General features: G+C 35.8%; 1 protein-coding gene across 4 annotated transcripts in view; it reads left to right on the top strand.

The window, feature by feature from the left end:
• ARHGAP15 (Rho GTPase activating protein 15) overlaps positions 1-21061 on the top strand; it is a 626514-nt gene that overhangs the window by 290486 nt on the left and 314967 nt on the right. For all 4 annotated transcript variants that reach the window (XM_060623481.3, XM_060623482.3, XM_060623483.3 and 1 more), the window contains exons 7-8: positions 17087-17185; positions 18483-18612. In XM_060623481.3, coding sequence (XP_060479464.2) covers positions 17087-17185; positions 18483-18612 — 229 coding nt within the window. The remainder of the gene's footprint in view (positions 1-17086; positions 17186-18482; positions 18613-21061) is intronic.

The raw sequence follows: 21061 nt of genomic DNA, 5'->3' as shown, positions 1-21061 counted from the left end.
AAAGTGTTCATAAACTGTATTAATATTAGAAATAATTTGTTTTAATACATGTTTCAATATACATATTTTACCAATATTGGAACAAATAACTATACGAAAAGATGATCCCTCCACTTAATTGTTTAAAAGGCTTCATCTAAAGGAACAACCTGATCATTGAATTTCCAATCTGATACAGCAAGTTTAGGGAATTAGTTTGTCATCCAAAGAGGCTTCTTAATGCTCCTAGAATCACACTACATGACAACTGACAATATTGCCAATATAAGTTTTAAGGTCGGGTCAGCATGTGGATACTGAAGTCTCACCTATGGGTAATGCAGTTCATCAGTATGTAAAAAAATTACCCAAGTTTTTCAAATGCAGTGGCAGTTTTAGAATATAGTCATGATAATGAGTTTTATCACAGAGACTGAATTTATTCAGTTTTTGAGTCTGAGAATTTTGGGAAAGAATGTCATAAGAGAGAGGCTGGAAAAGAGAAAAAAAGGGAAGAGTGTGATCTCAGAACAGCAGTAACTCTGAACTGTAGTCATCTCAAGATGGCATAGAAGATTCAGGATAGCTGGGGGAAATTTTATTGAAAATCTGAGGTATACCAGCTTCATTTTGTCAGCCTTCTGCCATCATATTGTCTGGGTTACATTATAAGAACACTGTATTCCACACAGAGCATACATCTCTGGTAATTTTGATGCATAAATGATGAGTAAATTTTGCTATATTTAGTTATCACAGCAGTGAGTGTTCTCTGAAAGCAGACCTTGATGCAGTCCAAGCCTTTGCCATAAGTTACCAATAAGTCTTTGGAGTCTACTTTCAAACCACACTGTCAATAGCCCTTTGAGAACTTTGACTTTCCATGATTTTCTTCAAGATAGCATATCAGGTATCTGTCTGACATCATGGGAGCATAAGGGCATCTGTTGATGGCAAGGAGAAGACCATGGAGTCATAGTCCCTGATAATGTTTATTCCACATCTGTGATTTGTGTCCTACAAGGCTCTTGGGAATTAAACCACATGTGCTGTATTTGCATTAATGGGAACTTGAGAAGGAGAGGCCATAACACTATTAAAATGTTTAGCTTTCCCTCTCCCATCACACAGACACATGCTAATAACTACTCCCAGACTTTGTATCATGGTGCTGCAGGATGCAACACGGAGCGCACTCATTGTTTCAATACATGGGACTTAAAAACAAATAGCTGCCATCTCTGCCTCTGATAGTTTGCCAGGCTTTTAACTTCTTTGGTTTACCCTGTTTGGATCATGGTGAGGTATCTCAAATGTATTCCAAACTTCACATTACCCCAAAGTCTTTGTTTCTTCTTTTCTAAAGAAACTCTTGCTTTAAGGTATATTTAGAAAAGCCAGGGTCTAAGCCAAATTCCAAAGAACCACATCCTAATTCTACTTTCGTGGCAGGAAATGACTTATCAGAGAAGAATTCCCGACACAGAGTTACTGATCATTCAGGCCTAATTGCTAAAATTGTGGCAAATATTCTGGACTCTTTCCATAGGTTTAAGTATTCAACTGTTAATTATATGGAGACATTTTGAAGCATCTTATAAACCAGGAGAGAGAGAGAGAGAGAGAGAGAGAGAGAGAGAGAGAGAGAGAGAAGCCAAAGAGCAGAGCTTTTGGAGATGAAGATTATTTCATCTTTTATTACTCCCTAGGCCAGTGTTTTTCAAATTGCATTCAAGACCCTTTAGTGGGTCAAGAAATCAATTTAGTGAGCTGGGACCAGTATTTTTTTTTAAGAAATCAGTTAAAATACGTTTAGACAAGAATAGAAATACATACAGTAGTACATATACCTATAGTAAGGGGAAGTATTATTTCATAACTTTTGTTTCACCTTATGATATATACATATATATACACACAAACATACACACATATACACACACTCATCGTATATGCATTGAATATTTTACATAGTATAGTAAATGAATGGATACATAGATGATAGATGATAGATAGATAGATAGATAGATAGATAGATAGAATTGTGTGTGTCTGAGAAAGAGAGGCAGAGAGAGAGAATTAGATAAGAAGTATGAGTTGGCAATGTAAAATATATTTCTTACCATGGATCTTGGCCAAAAAAGTTTGAAAGTCATCATCAGACTATACCTCATGGGAAGTGTCTTCTTTAACTTGAAATAAATTCTTCTCTTAATGTCTCCCTCATCTGCTTCCAGGTAAATTCACAAGCTACATATAAACTTAACCAAATTAAAACTCAAGCATTTTTAGAAAACTTTATGGATGAAACTCAGGAAGATGTGACAACAATACCATGAACCATTCATCATCCGTAGCAAATTATAAGCCAGATACTGGTTGTAAAGATGGGAAAATGTTATCCTAATGTCCTGCTCCTCAGGATCCTAGAGGTTGATAAACCACACAATAGTTCTTAGTGAGCCTCAAAAATTAGGGGAGCAACTCACTGAATTGATGATCTTTAGATATCAATTATTCAGGGATTAGGATTAGTTCCTGGGATCAGGAAAATCCAGTTAATGGCAATAGAACCGTCTTTATGAAGCAGGCAGAAAACTATAGATGAGACAGGTGCTAGGGAAAAGCCAAACTGATAATGTCAGAAAGAAATGTGTCTGCTGGACAGAATACAGAAGCAAAAGCTAAGATGGCAGAATACAGTCCAGTCTGTTAGAGTTAGAGTGTGAGTTCCAACCTGAAATAACAAGAATATTTCACAGGCCAATTTGATAATCAATGAATACACTGAAATGGCTCATTTTCAGATACTCATATGACCATCTGCCTTGCACGCAAGTATGGATTACTGTTTGGTTACGTGTCTAGTAATTTAGGTAGATGAGGCAGATGGAAGGTGGAGTTAAAGAAGGGGGGCAGGCAGAAAGAATCAGAAAGATGCTCAGCAGAGCCCCAGTCCCTGAAAGGGATACTGGCAAAAGGACTGCTGCCAGCTGAGAGGGTCTGGTGCACCATATAAACCACCCGACTAGGGAATCAGAAGCCAAGAAACAGGATAAGGATACACTTACATAACTGAGCTTCAGCGAAGACTGGCTATTGAGAACTGGGTGTATTCTTAATTATCAGCGCTTGAGATCATGTCAAGTTATCATGAGGGGAGACAAAGACCTGAATCCAAATACAAGCATCTCAAAAGCTAGTATCTAAAATCAAAGGTAGAGAAGAAAGCAGTTTGCATTGTGTAGAAAGGAGAGCAAAAAGGCTGAGAACCAGAAAGAGCCTAGAAAACCCAGGAGACCATGGAAGAGGCACTCTACATCAGACAGAAGTGGTGTATCATCTTTTCAGAAGAGTTGCATTGGCACAGCCTTGGAAGACAGAGCCATGCTGACAGTTAGGGAAGTTGTAATACACATACAGCTTTAAGAGAATGCCTCTGCTTGTCTGACACTATGCTTGGCTCTACTGATAGATCTGCTCAGGGACCTAGCACGGATTTCCTCTTGCCTAACATACCAAATCAAACATGTTTCTAAATTTTAAGGTCTGTTATCCGAATACCACAACTCTACAGTATTAACCTATGTCAACTGAGCTTTCATTCATTCCACGACCCTCTATTAAGGGCCTGTGGTAATCCAGATGCTCCGCTAAGCTAAACTCAGGGAGTTTAAAGTGTAGCAAACATCAGACAAGACATTTGGTAAGTTCAAAAATGAGATAAACACCAGGATGGAGTAGGTACGGACTACCAGAAGGACACTCCTTTTGTTGACCTACCGAGGTTAGAAAAGCCTTTCCTGAATAGGTGATGTTTGGATAGTTTCCTGAAGGATGAGAATAAGTTTGTAAAAATCCAGAGAACTCAATGAATCAAATAATAATAACCACAATATTTAAAAAAAGCTATGTACCAAATACTATGCTAATTTCTGTTCCTGATTTATATTTCGTATGGACTATACAATGGTCCTATGTAGTATTATTATTTTTATTATGTTATAGGTGAGGATATTGAAATATAGTGCTTACAAATAGCTTGCTCCAGGTTATGAGGTTAGTAAGTAGAGGACTTGAAGAGAAAAGGTTGGAGACAGAGAAGTCACTAAGTGCTTGGTGATCCATATTAAAGAATTTAGGTTTTATCTTGAGGGCATTAGGAATCCAGTCAGTGACTTTTAAATGACATGTGATAGGTGTGGGTTTGGATAGATCATCTACCTGTAGTCAGAACAGCAAGTAACTTTCAAATTGCACTTGGAGCTCTGTAAACAGATTCTGGGGCCCTATTCCTAGGGTCTGATTCTTTAGGTCCCAGTGAGCAGGAGAATCTATATTTACAAAGATCTCCAAGGACAAAATCAAGAATTCACAAAGTGGATATAGAGAATGGCTTGTAAAAAACACAAACTAGCAGTAGAGAGATCAAACCAGGGATAATGGTGGCTTAAGTTAAAATAGATACCAAGAAAGATGTCTAAACTAGAAATATAAATTAAGGATTTATCAATTTGTAACTCTGGTTAAAACAAAATGGAGTTGGTAATGTCACTCAGGAGTGTGTCCGCAGGTGAGGAAGCTTAGGAGAGAATGCTGACAGACACATCTATTTAAGGATGAGTGAATGGAGGGACATTCACTGGGTGGCTCAGTTGTTAAGTGTCTGACTTCAGCTCAGGTCATGATCTCACGGTTTGTGGGTTCGAGCCCCACATGAGGCTCTGTGCTGACAGCCCAGAGCCTGAAGCCTCCTTTGGGTTCTGTGTCTCCCTCTCTCTCTCTGCCTTTCCTCCACTTGTGCTCTGTCTCTCAAAAATAAATCAATATTAAAAAAATTAAAAAGGGGCGCCTGGATGGCTCAGTCAGTTAAGCGTCCCACTTTGTCTCAGGTCATGATCTCTCAGTCTGTGGGTTCAAGTCCCAAGTTGGGCTCTATGTGGACAGCTCAGAGCCTGGAGCCTGCTTCGAATTCTGTGTCTCTTCCTCTCTCTGCCCCTCCCATGCTCGTGCTGTGTCTCTCTCTCTCAATAATAAATAAATGTTTAAAAAATTTTAAAAAAAGGATGAATGAAGGGAAAAGCACCCAGAGGACTTAAAAACAGACTGAATGTCCTCTAGAGATTCTATATTCTTTCCTGGCTCTGAGTAATTATACAACCTTCTCCTATCACCTGTGTTATTCCCTTCCCCTTCCTTTTCTTCTACTAAGTCTCATTTGTTCTTGTAAGAACCTTCTCCAACCTTCTTCCCTGAGGGCTCCAGTTTACTTTGAGAGAATCTGGTTTGTTCCATTAAAACGAGTCCATATGCCCCATCTTGAACCATGATTAATTATTGTCTCTCATTGTTTTCCCATATTAGTCTTATATGTCACACTAGATTATAAGCTTCTTATAAGAACAAGGGTTACAGCTAGCTTATTTTGGAATACCTCACAGTTTCTAGAATTTGACACTAGTAGTTCACTAGGCTCCTGAAGATCAATGGCTGTTGAATTGCTCCTCACTGTTGTGTATGATAAATAGTGATCCCTATGTCCCAATGTACATTAAGTAGACCTATTGTCCTGGCATAATTATTAATAATACCTCTTTTGCTTTCAGACTTATCACATTTTAGGCAATAAATTATATAATCACCCTATACAGTCCTTAATAATGCAACCAACATTTTCTTAAAGTTCAACATTTTTAAATGGTACTATTTTTAACACAAATATCCTTTTTGGGGGGAGAGTAAGGAGTGTTAAGTGTTTTTGCACACATTTGGCATGGAGTAATGTGTATGTCATTCCAAATGTCAAATGTCTCCATTATTAAATATGTGTCCTGTTGCTCAACTGACAGATGTCATTGTCTACCATATAATCACAAGTGGTTTATTTTTTTTTAAATGTTTATTTATTTTTTGAGAGAGAGACAGCATGAGCCAGGGAGGGGCAGAGAGAGAAGGAGACACAGAATACAAAGCAGGCTCCAGGCTTTGAGCTGTCAGGACAGAGCCCGACGCAGGGCTTGAACTCACGAAGCGTGAGATCATGACCTGAGCTGAAGTCGGACACTTAACCGACTGAGCCACCCAGGCACCCCTTTCATGTTTGTTTAAAGATAATATTTTTGAATGAATAGTTAGGGATTTTCTCCAGTAGGGAGAATCATCATCTCTGCACATTTTCAGAAATTTTTTTTTTCAAAATTTACTTAAGCCTAGAATTCATGGGAAATGAGAAATTTCTCCTCATTTGTGAACTTCCTAATTACACATATGCTTAGTGTATCATCCTTAATTAAGGATGATGCTCTTTTATGGAGGGCAAAGTCTAGATTATCAAGTACTTGGTTAAATACAATTTGAAAATTTTCATAAACTAGAAGTAAGGCTTTATTATAGTATTAACTTCTTGAATTAGGAGATTTGGATTCCAGACAAAAATTTACTAGTTGATCCCCAAATCTTCATCTAATATTTGTTATTCTTCCCAAACTATGTGGTGAGAAGGAAATAGATACCATTCTTTCTTGTGATCTATACATTATCCAAGGGCAATACTTAATTCTCTCATTTCCCAGGTCAAAGTGGTGTTAATCCTGTGAAAATAATTCATCTGTGCCCTGGCTAATCTGCATTTACTAGAACAGCACAGAGGCACTCTGTTTATGTCTGACAAGGTAGTTATAAATCACACTTCTTCAGATCATAAATACACATTTATCTTTAGAATATATCACCAACTGAGTCATTTTGATGTAAATATTGCACCTCTTAAATATAATGATGATAATAGAGGCTGTGAATCCACAGATTTGCATGAGTGCTCCCTTTTCAATAACTGAAAATATTTAAATCGCGGAAGCTTTAACATCCTATGGGGAGTGGCAGACAGATGTGTCAATAGAGTGAGACCTACAGAAGTTACGACTGTTTTCTCAGAGTAACGAGTAAGGCAGACTCCCTGGCTTCTGCCAGGGAATTATGGTGCTTTTTCTAGTGGGTACATTTGGGTTATGCTGTGACTGGAAGCTCGGAAGTGACAGACTCCAGGACAGTCTTCGGCTCCTTCACTCCTTCAGTGCTGTCATCATGTAGAAAGGGCCCCATGGCCAATGGTTGTAAACAATACCAAGTGATCAGTAGTCTGTACATTTTCACCTGTGGAAATCATCTTGCTTTCTGGTTCTGGTAAAGAGATGACCGTTGGATAGGAGCCCCCACCAAATTATGAGGAACCCGCCTTGTGGTGGTATTGTCATCCCCTGGTGTCTGGAAATGGTCTCAGTTGGTTGTACTTTTACTTGAGGATTAAAGCACAGATTTCAATATGTACGTTCTGTTCTCTCAATGTAAAAATTACAAAATACACCTACATTCACTTCTAACTGTCAGTATTGTAATTCAGCAGATTTCTGTTTTTCACTGAAACCTGGAGTTGAATTGTCTTAAGCCGGAAGGCATTCAAGCTGCTGTTTTTCACTCGGCTATATTTCTCTATAAGCATCTAATTGTTTCAAAAAGTGATGTACAGTATGCAAAAACCTGAATCTAATGCAAATAAGTCTGTACAGCACTAAAGTTAACAGGTGTTCTCATTAATGTAAGTAGACATGGAACAATTCTTGAATGTTTTATAAACACTCATAATCATGGCCAAATATGTTACAATAGCATAGAGATACATCCTGCAACATCTTTTATTCTTGTTGTGCAATCTCAGCACTTATTAATGGAAAACGTGTGAGTAATAAACTAGTGGTGACATTATCCATTTTTGCATAAGTCACTGTATCTTTAATTAGCTAATATTTCTAAAAAAAAATGGCCACCTGTCCTCCCACAGTTTGCTTGTTTATTGATGTTAATAGTGTTTTAGTAAACTTAGTGTCTGCAATGTTGATTGACAAGCATGAGCCCCTGTGCATCACTGAGATTCTCTAAAGACTTGACCCATAAACCTAAGAATTACTTCTTGAAAATCTTAAACCTGTGTCCAGTTTCTCACATTGTCAACTCTCAGAAAGGTTCATACACAGGGTGAGATTCTTAGTTCATTTAGATTATCCCTGCAAGTCACATGGTGGCTTTGGAATATAATCAAGAACATTCTATTCTAGTGATACACATGGGAATATAGACCCAGTCATGGTGCTTCCTGACTCCTCCAAATTTAATCCTATTGTTTGAAGTCTAGGACTTATTGACTGATGGGAAAATAGAGTCTCAGATTGCTGTTTTCAATCTCCAAAATGGATTTCCTACCCTACTCTGATAAAAGTGGCATTAATCAATGCCACAATAAACTACTTACATTGCCTAAAAGAATGCAATGGTCTTGCAACCTCCAAAATTTTATTGCAATGGAGGCCTTCCACGAAGATGGTGCTGAAGACGAAGAAGGAAGCCCCTGCTCCTCCCAAAGCTGAAGCCAAAGCAAAAGCTTTGAAGGTCAGAAGAACAGTTTGTTGTCCACAGAGATGTCCACAGTCACAAAAGAAAGAAGATGCACATATCACCTACCTTACAGTGGCCCAAGACACTGCATCTCTGAAGGCAGCCTAAATATCCTTGAAAGAGCATCTCCATGAGAAACAAACTTGACCACTGTGCTATCATCAAGTTCCCCTCGACTACTGAGTCAACCATGAAGAAAATAGAAGACAACAGCACGCTTGGATTCAGTGTGGATGTCAAGGTCAATAAGCATCAGATCAAACAGGGTATGAAGAAGACCATTGACATGGACAAGGTTAACAACTTAATGAGGCCTGATGGAGAGAAGAAGTCCTATGTTCAATTGACTACTGACTATGACGTTTTGGATGTTGCCAAAAAAATTAGGATTATCTAAACTGAGTCCAGCTGGCTAAATTTAAATATAAATTTTTTCACTGTAAAATTTTTTATTAAAAAATATACTGTGGCATATAAAATATTAGCATATAATGGATTCACTGAAATGTATATGGTAGATAATGTTCATTTATTTATTATTTATTTAATGCCCCTTAGGTGTGAGTTGTGCAGCCACCCACTGGGTAGACCATTGCCCTTGGCTTCAGAGTAAATGTAGTGTAGTACAGGGTAATCACAGGGAAATCAACAGAGAATTGCAATGCAGACCAATATGTCTTATAATAAAGTTGGATCAGGACATCATAGGAACATTTAGGAGGGGTATCTATTTCAGAAAACACTTTTCTATAAAGGTGACATCTAAATTGATCTGAATGAGATGATGGAGGAAGCCAGAGAGGTCTGGGCAATGGAAACAACCTGCTCTAAGGGAAGAAATGAAAATTAGTATAGGACAGCTTGGGAACAACAAAAAAATTTCAACATGGCTGGATCATAGAGATGCAGAGGGAAATATAGAGCTGGGGCCTGCAGTGTAGGTAGGTAGAAGAGCACACAGGGTCTGGCAGGCTGAACTAAAGGTTGTATTGCAGTGTAGCAGCTGTGGGGAATCTCAGAACAATGTCAGGCAGAGGAATAGGATGATCAGATTCGAATTTCAGAAAGATCACTATGGCTGCAATATGGAATATGGACTGGAAAGGAAAATGTGGATGAGATGATGGGGAAACCAAAAGATATTATTATTAAATCCATGTGGGAGATTATAGTAGTATAGATATTTATATGTATAAAAAATTTTCATAACATGATATTTTCATTATAATATAAACACATATATAATGTTAATCCATGGGTCAAAAAATATAGAAGGATAGAGAGTAATTCAGTATACCTCAGGGAAAGGGAGATTTAATGTTTATACTTCTGTGTTTATTAATTTTTTTTAAATTTGGCATTATATAAATAACATAAATAATAAAAATCATTCCAATTTGAAAATAGTGGGAGCTGCAGATTTCCAAATGTCATGTGACTAAATGAGTAATTTTGCACAGTGAACATAGCTCAGATTAAAGGCCAGTCTGTAGTTGGCAGTGACTGAGTGAGTGGTGAGGACCAGAAAACATGAGTCCTAGGATGATTAGTCTATCTACAGGCAACTACTCCCCCCAAATTTAGAAATTAGCGTTAACAGCAGAAAAACCCTAAGCTGATATCTTTATACACCAACTGCTTCGATTAGTCACTTTTTCAGTCGTTTTTCATATGAGCACCACAGGCAAAAGTTTGGGTGTAGCTGACTGCAAAACTGTGGAAACTGCTAAACTATCTACTAATTACTTGGATAGTATTCTTTCATGAATATTGAGAAGACTTTTTCTCAGTAGTTAAAATATTTTCCGACAGATAAAAGAATGCACATGAGTTTTTGTTAAACATTTGATTGAAATAGACTTGGGGTTTGGGTATTTCGTTAACAAATAGAAAGGTAGAGTGGACAAGTGATATGGATGTGAATGTTCACTATAGGGCCAATTTTATTTTGTAGAACAAATCTGTGTTGTAAGAATGCATGAACCAAATTATTTGGGTGTCAAAGGTACAACTCAATTTCAATTAAAAAGCACTGTTTCTTGAAAGGTTGGCCTTAAACCTTAGATTTCGGAATGCACTTGAGATCTGTTGTGTATGTAGCCCAACATTTGTTTACTTTCCATTAAACAAGAAATTGCTTACATGGGCAGGTTATTTTGATATGATGACACCACTGAGGGTTTCAATAAATGTACATGCAAATCAATCAGCACCAAACACATTGAAAACATATCCAATAAACATCTGGAAACTAATGAACGCACATTTGTTAGCACAGGGGGGTGTTGTGGAAATTCAGGATCCATTGGTGGCTAGCCTTATTTAGTAGCATGTGGATTTAAGAATATTTCACAGAGTCAGAAGAAAGAGGGTAATTATAACATAAGGTTCAACATCTTTAGATATGTAGAACATTTTCCGTTGCTTAAAACAAATATTCCCTAAGAAAGTATAAAACATTTTTCTGACTTGCAAAGTTTTTGCAGTCTATCATTTAAATTACTTAAATAAAGGGAGCTTTACTGCTCCCCAAAGCTAAGAATATAACACCCTCCATGCATATTAGCTTGATCTTCTTGACAGACCAGAAAAGTGTTTGTGTGTGCCAATTAAAACAAAAATGGATCCCTAGTGGCTTGTTCTTCACACAACTTCTGAAGACTGCTATCATTGTTTGCTAGGGTAACCCTGGATAAGGCTGCCATCCAAAGTAAACAAACTTTTCAAAACTTTCATGGCAGATGGGGGTTACAAATGCATTTTAATAAGAGAGTTGCCAAAGCAACTTTTTTTTCCCTTATAATCAGCATATATTTACTTAACATCTAGCAACATTGGGAACACAAAGCAGATACTTTCTCACAAAATGTTTTAACAAGTAATATTTTGGGAAAGACAAATTGAAGACCTTTTACTTCTAACTGATATTTTACCCATAGTTTTATGTTAACTTTGCTCAACATGTTAAGAAAAATGTTAGGAGTTACTCACATCAGACTGTAATTTGAGATAGACATGCAGCTTGATAATGTAATTTCATCGTTGGCCATAAACACCTTTGAGACTAAGTAATTTGACTATTAGTACAACCATGACAACCTTTAACTGATCAGCTATATGAAATGGATATGTGTGAAGTGTGATGTAAGATGAAAAAATTGTGAGTCTCAGGGATCTTTTTAAGCATTATTTCCTCAACTTTAGGTCTTGAGCTCTTGCTATAATGTTGCCAAAATGTATACCTATATTTTATGCACTTAGAATTCAATGAAGATACAGCCAAAATTAATTTCAAAAAATAATTGTATTCACTTCAAATGAATTTAGTATATTTTGACATAAATTTTTGTATATACTTCATTTAATTCAAATCTAATGACTTCATCATGATCCCAAAGTGTCTCCAAATACAATAGCAATTAAATCCCATTCCTTCTAAATGGGTTATCCAGTTATTTGTAGAATCACTGTAGCCATATCATTCAACAATTTTTAGGGCCCTTCGGATATTTGGAATATGCTATTATATGTTTCTTACATACAGTTTCAGCTTCATTAAGATGGAATAAATTCTTCTTTGGCTATAGTTAAAGACTGATCCTAAGCAAAATATGAATGATACTTCATGCATATGTAGGCTTGTTTCAGTCCTTTCTAGAATTTGAAGGCATTTTTTGGGGGGGGGATGCCCTAATCTTGTTTTAGATATATATTTTTTCATAGCAAGATTGTGGTTGTTTGTGGTGGGGGGGAAAAGAAGAAAACATCTGAATAAGGATACTGGGTGATCTTTTTATTTTATTATTCTTTATTTATTTATTTATTTATTTTTACATTTAAACAAAGACTTTTATTAAGACCCAGGGTTTGTTGAACATATCCATTTTACACCACATAATATCATTAGTATCTTTTTTTATGAATACAATTTATTGTCAAATTAGCTTACATACAACACCCTGTGCTCATCCCAGCAAGTGTCCTCCTCAATGCTCATCACCCGTTTCCCTCTCCCCCACCCCATTACCCACCCTTAGTTTGTTCTTTGTATTTAATAGTCTCTTGTGATTTACCTCCCTCCCTCTCTGTTTGTATCTATTTTTTTCCCCCTACCCTTCTCCCATGGTCTGATCTTTTTAAAATTAGGCTATCTTTAACATAACAAGGAAGACACAAGCAACTTTTTTGTAAGGTGTACATTCCAGATTTTACAACTTAAACCAAACCATCATAGTCCTTTTCCCATATGCACAGAGTCCTTGACTGTGTAAGACTGTTTGCTGAGGACTAGTGAACTACAAGTCAAGATCTTTGTAATCTCTTAATTCTATCATTTAAAATGATGCCAATTTGATAGAATGGCATTCTCATTTTCCTCATTTGCTTCATTTTCTTCATTTGCAAAATTACTTTATGATAGCAGAGGGAAACTGCATTTGAAGAATGTTTATTATGTGCTTTGAGATCATTAAAGCTGATATTACTTTGCATACCAAGTGGTAGTATTCGTATCCTTAATGTACTAAAGTTCTGATACAATCAACCTTTAAAGAATAACATATCATGACCAACAGTTTATGTATAATTCCATGATGTAAATGTGTTTGCAGTAATTACTCCCTCCTCTGAAATCTTGACATGATCATTGTCTGTACCACTCACATTGGGGCTTAGTATAAGCCATTTTCTATTGTTATTTATCTTTATATGCATATGTCCTATTTATGCAAACAGATTGTGAGCTCTTGAGGATGGTGGGGGTGGGGGGTGTGTGTGTCCCTAGCCTCTAGCAATGTGCCTTGCACTTAATGGATACTCAATCAGTCCTTGATGACTAGCGGGATATTCAGTCAGAAACACCTCATCTCAGTCTCCTGAACAAAGAATTATTTGCGGAATTAATTCTACAAGAGGATAGGTGCTACGATCAAAGAAGGGAACAGATATCACTCATTATCTCTTGCACTTTTGATAGTCTCTCAACATGTATTTGAGGTCAACTGGAATGAAAGTATCCAACAAGAGTTAGCCATCAAATATGTTTTACTGATAAGGTATCTATCCATAGCATAAAGTTGTACATTGATCACTATCATAAATACTTGATTATTATTTTAAAAAGGCTGGCGATAATTAAATTTAAATGTCCACAGTGTTTACTCTGTGGAGTCATGAATAGTTTTAATTTGCTCTTTTGTTATCTTTATTTTTTCCAAATTCTTCACAATATATTCAATTATTCTTAGAATTAGGAAAAAATATGAAATTCTAAAAAGTTTTTGTTTCTATTCTGGTATACCAAATTATGGAAATTTTTAATAGCAAAAATGCCATTCCACATATTATTTTTCACTTTCGTTAAAATCTAACACGGGCAAGACTACATGCCGGACTGTATATTGACAAGGGTGATACTTAAATAAACACAAACACTACTCATTAAAACTCCTCAAGGATGTTTAAATTAGCATAACAATACTCCATGCATTAATTAAAGCCTGAACAACACATTTCTTCTCTCCACATTGCTTATTGGTGGAGTTGGGGAGCCAGGAGTTACCTGCTTCCATCTTCAGAGGAACCACAAGGTCACAGACTTAGGTTCTTAAAGAATGTGTCTGTTCTTCGCGTTGCCTGCTGGATACACTCCTACGATTTCCTAGGCATCCATGTGTCACCAGCAAGAATTCAGACAGATCCTTATCCAATGTGAAAACTTTGAGGCAAATTTCCCCAGACAGGTAATGAAAGGTATCTGTTATTGACAACGATAGCACATTTCATTAAGACTGCTTTGGTGGCAGGATATATCCCTTTAAAATACAACTTGGTGGCAAGGAAGCGGTTCAAGAGACATTTGTCCAAAGTAGGCTTCAACGCACAATGGAGACCAGCCACTCTTGCCTTAACCCATTGTGTTTTCTGTAGGTTCTTTCTTCATCCACCTCACACCAACATCTGTCACTTGGGCGAAACTTGATACAGAAAAACACATTAGCATGGCTTCATCTAAAATCTTTTATGTCTGCTATTAGTTTTACATCACTTTACATTGCCATCAGGAATTGCTCAATCAAAAGGTTTAGTCGAAGCTCACAGTCTTTACCGATGTGTTTTTCCCCCCAAGAGCGTTGAAAATTCAATTGTTCAAACTGAAAATATGATTCAGCAAACCATTTATCAGAAAACCTTAAAGAGGTCATGGAAAAATGTGGATTGAGAAACCTGAATTAAATGGGCATGAGCAGTCAAAGACTTTGAAAATGCTTTCCTGTGAATGGCTGGGATGGAGCAGAACAAAGTCAATTACTGACTGTAATTAAGAAATGGATGCATTTAAACTGTAGAGAGCAGTAGCAGACTTCTCCAGACTGCCTAGTAACTGGAAAGATTAGTGGGAAGACAGAGGAAAGAATGTGAACTGTATCTTTCTGATAGTAGATTTTGAATGAATTGCATTCGTGTAGTTCTCTGATCCAGCTTCCTCAAATGAATTCATAAATCACTGAGTATGTACGATTAATGCAGTAATATATTTGGATAAAGAAACTTTTAAAATACATTTTGTTTTTGGTTGTGTTGGCAGTAAAAGATCCCCTTTGCATTGCATAGCATGCACCAAAAATGCAAATGTACTGGCGAAGTACTTACATTTTATCACTGTTTGAATTTACTAGACTGAAAACTGAACTGTGTTAGCTCTTTCCTAAACCCTCAGAATATAGTAAATCTAATTATGTTTGTTTCTTGTACTTTGAAATGTTTCTTTTTACAATTTTAATAATGGTTTATTTATAATGGCAGAAAAAATATATTAGATTGCATGTTGTGTTTGGGCTAATTCATATTTCTTTGTGTATGTTACCAAATTGTGATGTTATATACTACATTCATAATCAAAATATTTAAAGTTAGATTAGGATGAAATTAGAGGTCAAGGACATTACTAGTTTTCTTGGGTTAGTCACAAGTGACCTTATATTTTTAGATTAGTATTTCTGTGGCAACACTGTATAAAGTAAATATTTGGAGCTTTATGTAAGTGAAGAACATTGGTTGGGTTCTTAGGCAAATTAGGCAAATATCAGCTTAGCTGTCTTGTAATAGATACATAAAACAGAGGACTATTTAGGGGATATTTTGAGCCTTTTGAAATCTTACATGCATTTCACTTAAAAAAAAAAAAAGAGTGATTGGCCCTGGTAGTCTGTCAAATTCTAGAAAATAAAATTCCTCTTATTTTCTAATCTTTCACTTCTCATAATCGCATATACTTGGATAGTCCTCTCCTTACAGTTGTGAAACGTCGCAATCAAGAATGGTTGCACTGCAACACTGAGTGATGTTGCGTCTCTATATAGTTTTTCTAAAAATAAATGACAAGTGAATATATATGTATGTGTGTAATCAAAGATTTTTTTTAAAACTCTAGGACCATTGTCATTAAATGTTGTCATAAGAATCATTGAGACCTTCAGAGTGAGCTATTTTGGGTAATAATTGTCACTTTCATGATGGAATTATAGTGACATCCTGAAGCATGATTTGAGATTTTCTGAACCTGTGCCACATTTCAATGTTCACCTCCTATTCAGAGCAAGTGAGGCTGAGAAGAGGTGACTAGCTCCTGATTGAGTATTTTGAAGTGTCAGTCCTCTTAAACCTCTGAAGCCTTGCTTGATGTGTGACAGTAGTCAGGAAGTGTTCATCTTCCTGTTGAAACAAAAAGTCAATACAAAGGGAAAATCTTCACAGTTCAGATTGATGGCCTAATACAAAAAGCGTGTCCACACCCACTCTAATCAAATTCGTCTCTAAGTAGCCTTTTATGTGTGAAATCAAGAGCATTGCTCTGTTTCTATAGGGTCACATTCTTCTCTCACAATTCTGGGGAGGAAAAAATTCACTGTAATGAAAAACGTATAGTTACATGTTAAATATTGCCAACTGCTTAATCGCCCTGAGAGTCTGGAATGGGGATGTTCATTTGATAAATACGCTCCATGAGAGGTTCAAATATGTAAATAAAGTTTTATTCTAATATACTCCTTTTGTGGAGAAATTGGTGCTTTATTACTTTCCTATAGATCTTTATGATAGGAAAATAGAAATAGCCAAATGTTATTCATTTGCATGACCTTTTGGAAAAGTCTGAATTAGTTTCTTTGGTAAATAATCTGTTTTACAGCCCTCCATAAAAGGAAATCAAATATAGAGATACTATTAGATTTGAAAAAGACAAACAGGAAAGAGCCAAAAGTGCAGAATGAATTCTGACACACCCGGGTGCATTTTTCTGAGGTTCTGACTTAAGTGGATACTGTCTGCATTATTCTGAACTTCCTGGCTTGCTTCTCCTTAAGTTGGAGTAATTCAGCTTTAGTCCTACTCTGAGTTAATCGTTCTATTATTAAAACAATAATGTATTTGTTATGACATGAAAAAACAGTTTATAGAGAGCAGTTCAAAATGATCCTAGTCTCCCAGTTCCCAGAAAGACAATTACTGGAATACAAGAAAATATTTTGGTGTATTGAAGTGTGTTTTTTAAACAGCATGTGTGTGCGTGTGTGTGTGTGTGTGTGTGTGTGTGTATCCATTTTTTAATGTAAAAGATCTATTTTATATGATTTGCTTACCTGTCGATTTTTTTTTCCAGATCACAACAGTATCAGGAAATGAGTTCCTTCTACAGTCAGATATTGACTTCATCATATTGGATTGGTTCCACGCTATCAAAAATGCAATTGACAGATTGGTATGTATTTGTTTTGGCTGTTACCTTTATTAATTAAAATGTTGTCACTTAAATTGTGCTGCTTAGGCATATAACACACACACATTTCAATGGATCCTACAGATCAAGAGATATTAAGTTATTTTAAGTTTAAATAGAGTCCACTAAAAACCGTTTCCACAGACATGATTTGTGGAGCTAAATGTCATTTGATTTCTCTTTCAAAAACACAGTGCATTCATTTTTTCCCCCCAAATAACAGGGATATTCATTTATTAGAGGCTGTAAAAAGCACACAAGCACTTAATGACTACTGAATTTTCATATTTTCAGTTCATGCAGTCTGTAATACATATTCTTGAAAATAAATACCAACGTATTTAAGCTCATACTCACTGTTCAAACACCAGTAAATAATAATCCTTTGTACTGATTTTCACTGTTCTCCAAGCTAAGCCAGATTGTTCTTCTCATGAAAATTATGAATCTAAAACTTCATGAAATTACCCTAAATCATACATTCAGAGAATCAGATTATTGAAAACTACCATTTTATACTGATTCTAGACCAAACATCTAATTTTAGGACACTAATATTTGCAAAATCTTAGAAAGAAATATTCTTGAGAGCTTTTAATAAGGTATACAATAGGAAAATATAGCATTTTCTGTGTGGTTTTATTGCTATTTAATTGCAGTCGTCCTTTATTTCATTCTGGGGTTAAAACTTAAAAAAATAACAAATTGACTTTTCTCCATCATCAATATGTTAATATTATCATCATCCCCTTATCCAGGCATGCTTGAGTGCCCACACCCACATTCACCCACCCACAGACAGAGGGTGTTGTCATTAAGAGTGGACTCTGGAGTCAAACTGCCTGAGTTTGAATCCTGGTTCTATCCTTTGCTAGCTGTGTGGCCTTAGGCAAATAAATTACTTATCTCTTTTGGCTTCAGTTTCCTTGTCTGGAAAGTAAGGGTAATAATAATACCTACCTCATAGGATTACTGTGATGATTAATTGAGTTAATACATGTGGAATACTTGGGGTGATGCACAGCACTTAGTAAGTTTATATATATATATATATATATATATATATATATATATATATATACACACACACACACACACACATATATATATAGCTATGATTAAATTTGAATATTGAGCTTAGCATAAAGGCCTTATCCCAACATAATTATCTTAGTTCAATCTTCCCTTTAAATCTAACATCAAAACAGATCTGTAAATTATTTGGTGAATCCTTTCTTCCTTGTGAAATTATTCAAGTCTAGTTGTTTGTTATTTCCAGCCAAAGGATCCAAGTGGTTCATCAAGAAACCTGGAATTATTCAAAATCCAGAGATCCTCCAGTACTGAATTACTAAGTCACTACGATAATGATATAAAAGAACAGAAACCAGAGCACAGAAGATCTTTAAGTAAGTATTTTTTTTTACTTGTTGATTTTAACTTTGTCTAAATGCAATGCTTATGAAATATAAATGCATTGAAATAAGATTTGAGCCAAACTCATACTACTCATGGAAGATTCGCAGCCATTTCCTGGCCAGGGAATCATGCACTGGAGGGCAGTCTGGGTGCTTTGCTAGCGTCATTGTTGGTAATGCCTTTTGAGAAAATAATTGTTCCAAGGTCATGGTCTCTGCTTACAGCAAACCTCTGAATCTCTGAGTAATAGCCAGGGCATTCGGATTGGTGATTGATTTTGAAAGTGGGAAATGTCAAGCATCTCTAAACCTTGGTATGCTATTTGATTTCCATACATTAAAAAATGTGTGAGTGACCACCACAGTTGGCTCAAGTTAAACCAACAGGCTATGCAACTTTCCACACCTTCAGGCCACCAAAAAGTTTTAGAAATGTGGGTTGTGAATTATATGTTCTGCAGGGTCATATCTAGTTCTAATATTCTGAAACAAATGAATTTGGAGTAAAAAGGTCCAATATCACCATATAGCAAACTTGAGTAGATCTCTCAAACTTGTCCAACCTGTTTCCTCCTCAATAAAAGGGGATTATGAGAAGGTGTCACACATATCTCACAGTTGGTTTGAGTTTTCGGCCTCCTGAAAGGTATCTCTGAAATCAAAGCAGGTGTCTCCGAAATCAAAGAAAACCAATTTCCCCAATTCTCAAAAATTATAGTATTTTTCCTGGATCAGCTACCTAGGTACCCTCTATCTTCTGAATCGCTATTTTTTCTGCCATCTCCCTCTGATCTAAGATCAGTATAGTTACATACTACCTCTTTGAATTAAAGAGAATTCCATAGATAGAGAAGGGCTTTTAACAGAATATCTACACATGAACATGAGTACATATGCTAAATGACTCTATGTGTATATGCATATATTTGTGTGCATCAGGAAGACTATATATATATATATATATATATATATATATACACATACATATATATATACACACACACATATATATATATACACATATATATGTATGTATATATAAACATAGATGCACTCACACGCATATGACAAGGAAGAGAGAAGCCATTTGTATATAGCATATCTTCCAGAGCTAAGTTATTCTAGATCTTAAGAATCTAGAAATAGCATGACAACTTTGAGTAGAAGCACCGTTTCAAAATTAAGTCATTATTCAAAAACTCATACCACAATACAACAACTGCTAGAAACATATTTAGCTAGCCAGTTGTGTTAAGTAGGAGTTTAAAATGATCAGTGTTCATGTCTTAAACTGTATGGTGCTTGCAAATTAAGTTATTTGCCATTTAAAAATATTTTTCCATAACGTGGGGCAGTTTGGGGTTATCTCATTTTGAATGTTTCCCTTTAGTTCCTGGTCATTGTTCCCCTTTACTTAATATGGGATCAAATTTAAGGTAAGATTTTAGAATTAGAATTCAACTGTGAGAATGTTAATGTTATGTGAATATGTGAGCATGTTACTGTTAATTATATGAACATTTTGTTGTATATATAATAGGATGTATGAGGCAATGATTAGTAGAGATTTGGAGGATACCCTTACATGCTTCTAAAGCCTAAAGCTTGAGAGAAAATAAAGTTTGTAAAGGTGTTTCAAAAACATTGAGGCAAATAGATTCTGTGTTCAGCACAATGTTTGAAATGTCTTAGGGGAAAAACAAAGTTCCTACAGATAAAATCCCAGCTACTCCTCTTTAGTATTTATTTTTGATTGAGAAAGACAATTATTTGTCTATTTGGGGCTTAAATTCAATCCTGCCTAGAGAATATGATTTATTCTACTCATTTAAAAATGTACCTAATTCTCTAGTGACCTCTTATTCACTCTTCCCTTTGCAGTTAAAAAATAATGACAGGTAGAAAATATTGAACCCTTACTTTTCACCAGGAATTGTTCTAAGTTCTTATCTATGTTACTCACTTAGTCCTCCCACTAACCTAGCAAATCAGGTACTACTACTAACACGATTTTATAGATGAGGAAACAGGTGCAGAGAATTAAGGCAGTTTGTACAAAGACAAGTTACAGAGACAAGTTTCAAATCCATTCAGGTTAATATTAGAGCCTCTGCTTTTAACCATTATACTATGGTGAAGTGAACAAATAAAAGGTAAATTTAGTTTGTATCAACTTTGGACTTGGATTTGGATGGATATATTACATTAAAAATGAGATCCATAGAAATCATTAAACTTAATAGGGACCCAAAAACATATTAGCAAAAGAATTAAACCCAGATGTCTTTGGGGTTTGATCTAACTATTAAAATAAAAGGGTCATTTAATATTTAATGCTAGCCCTAATTTTAGAAAATGCTTCACTTCTATATTTTGATGGATATTTATAGTTGTAAGCCCTTTTTAAGGCTAGTATATATTTTTGCAACGTAGAATACAG

The sequence above is a fragment of the Panthera onca genome, chromosome C1 (assembly GCF_046562875.1).
Source record: "Panthera onca isolate mPanOnc1 chromosome C1, mPanOnc1 haplotype 2, whole genome shotgun sequence".
NCBI lineage: Eukaryota > Metazoa > Chordata > Mammalia > Carnivora > Felidae > Panthera > Panthera onca.
Note: the sequence above shows the minus strand (reverse complement) of the source record. Positions and strands in the feature narration are given on the sequence as shown.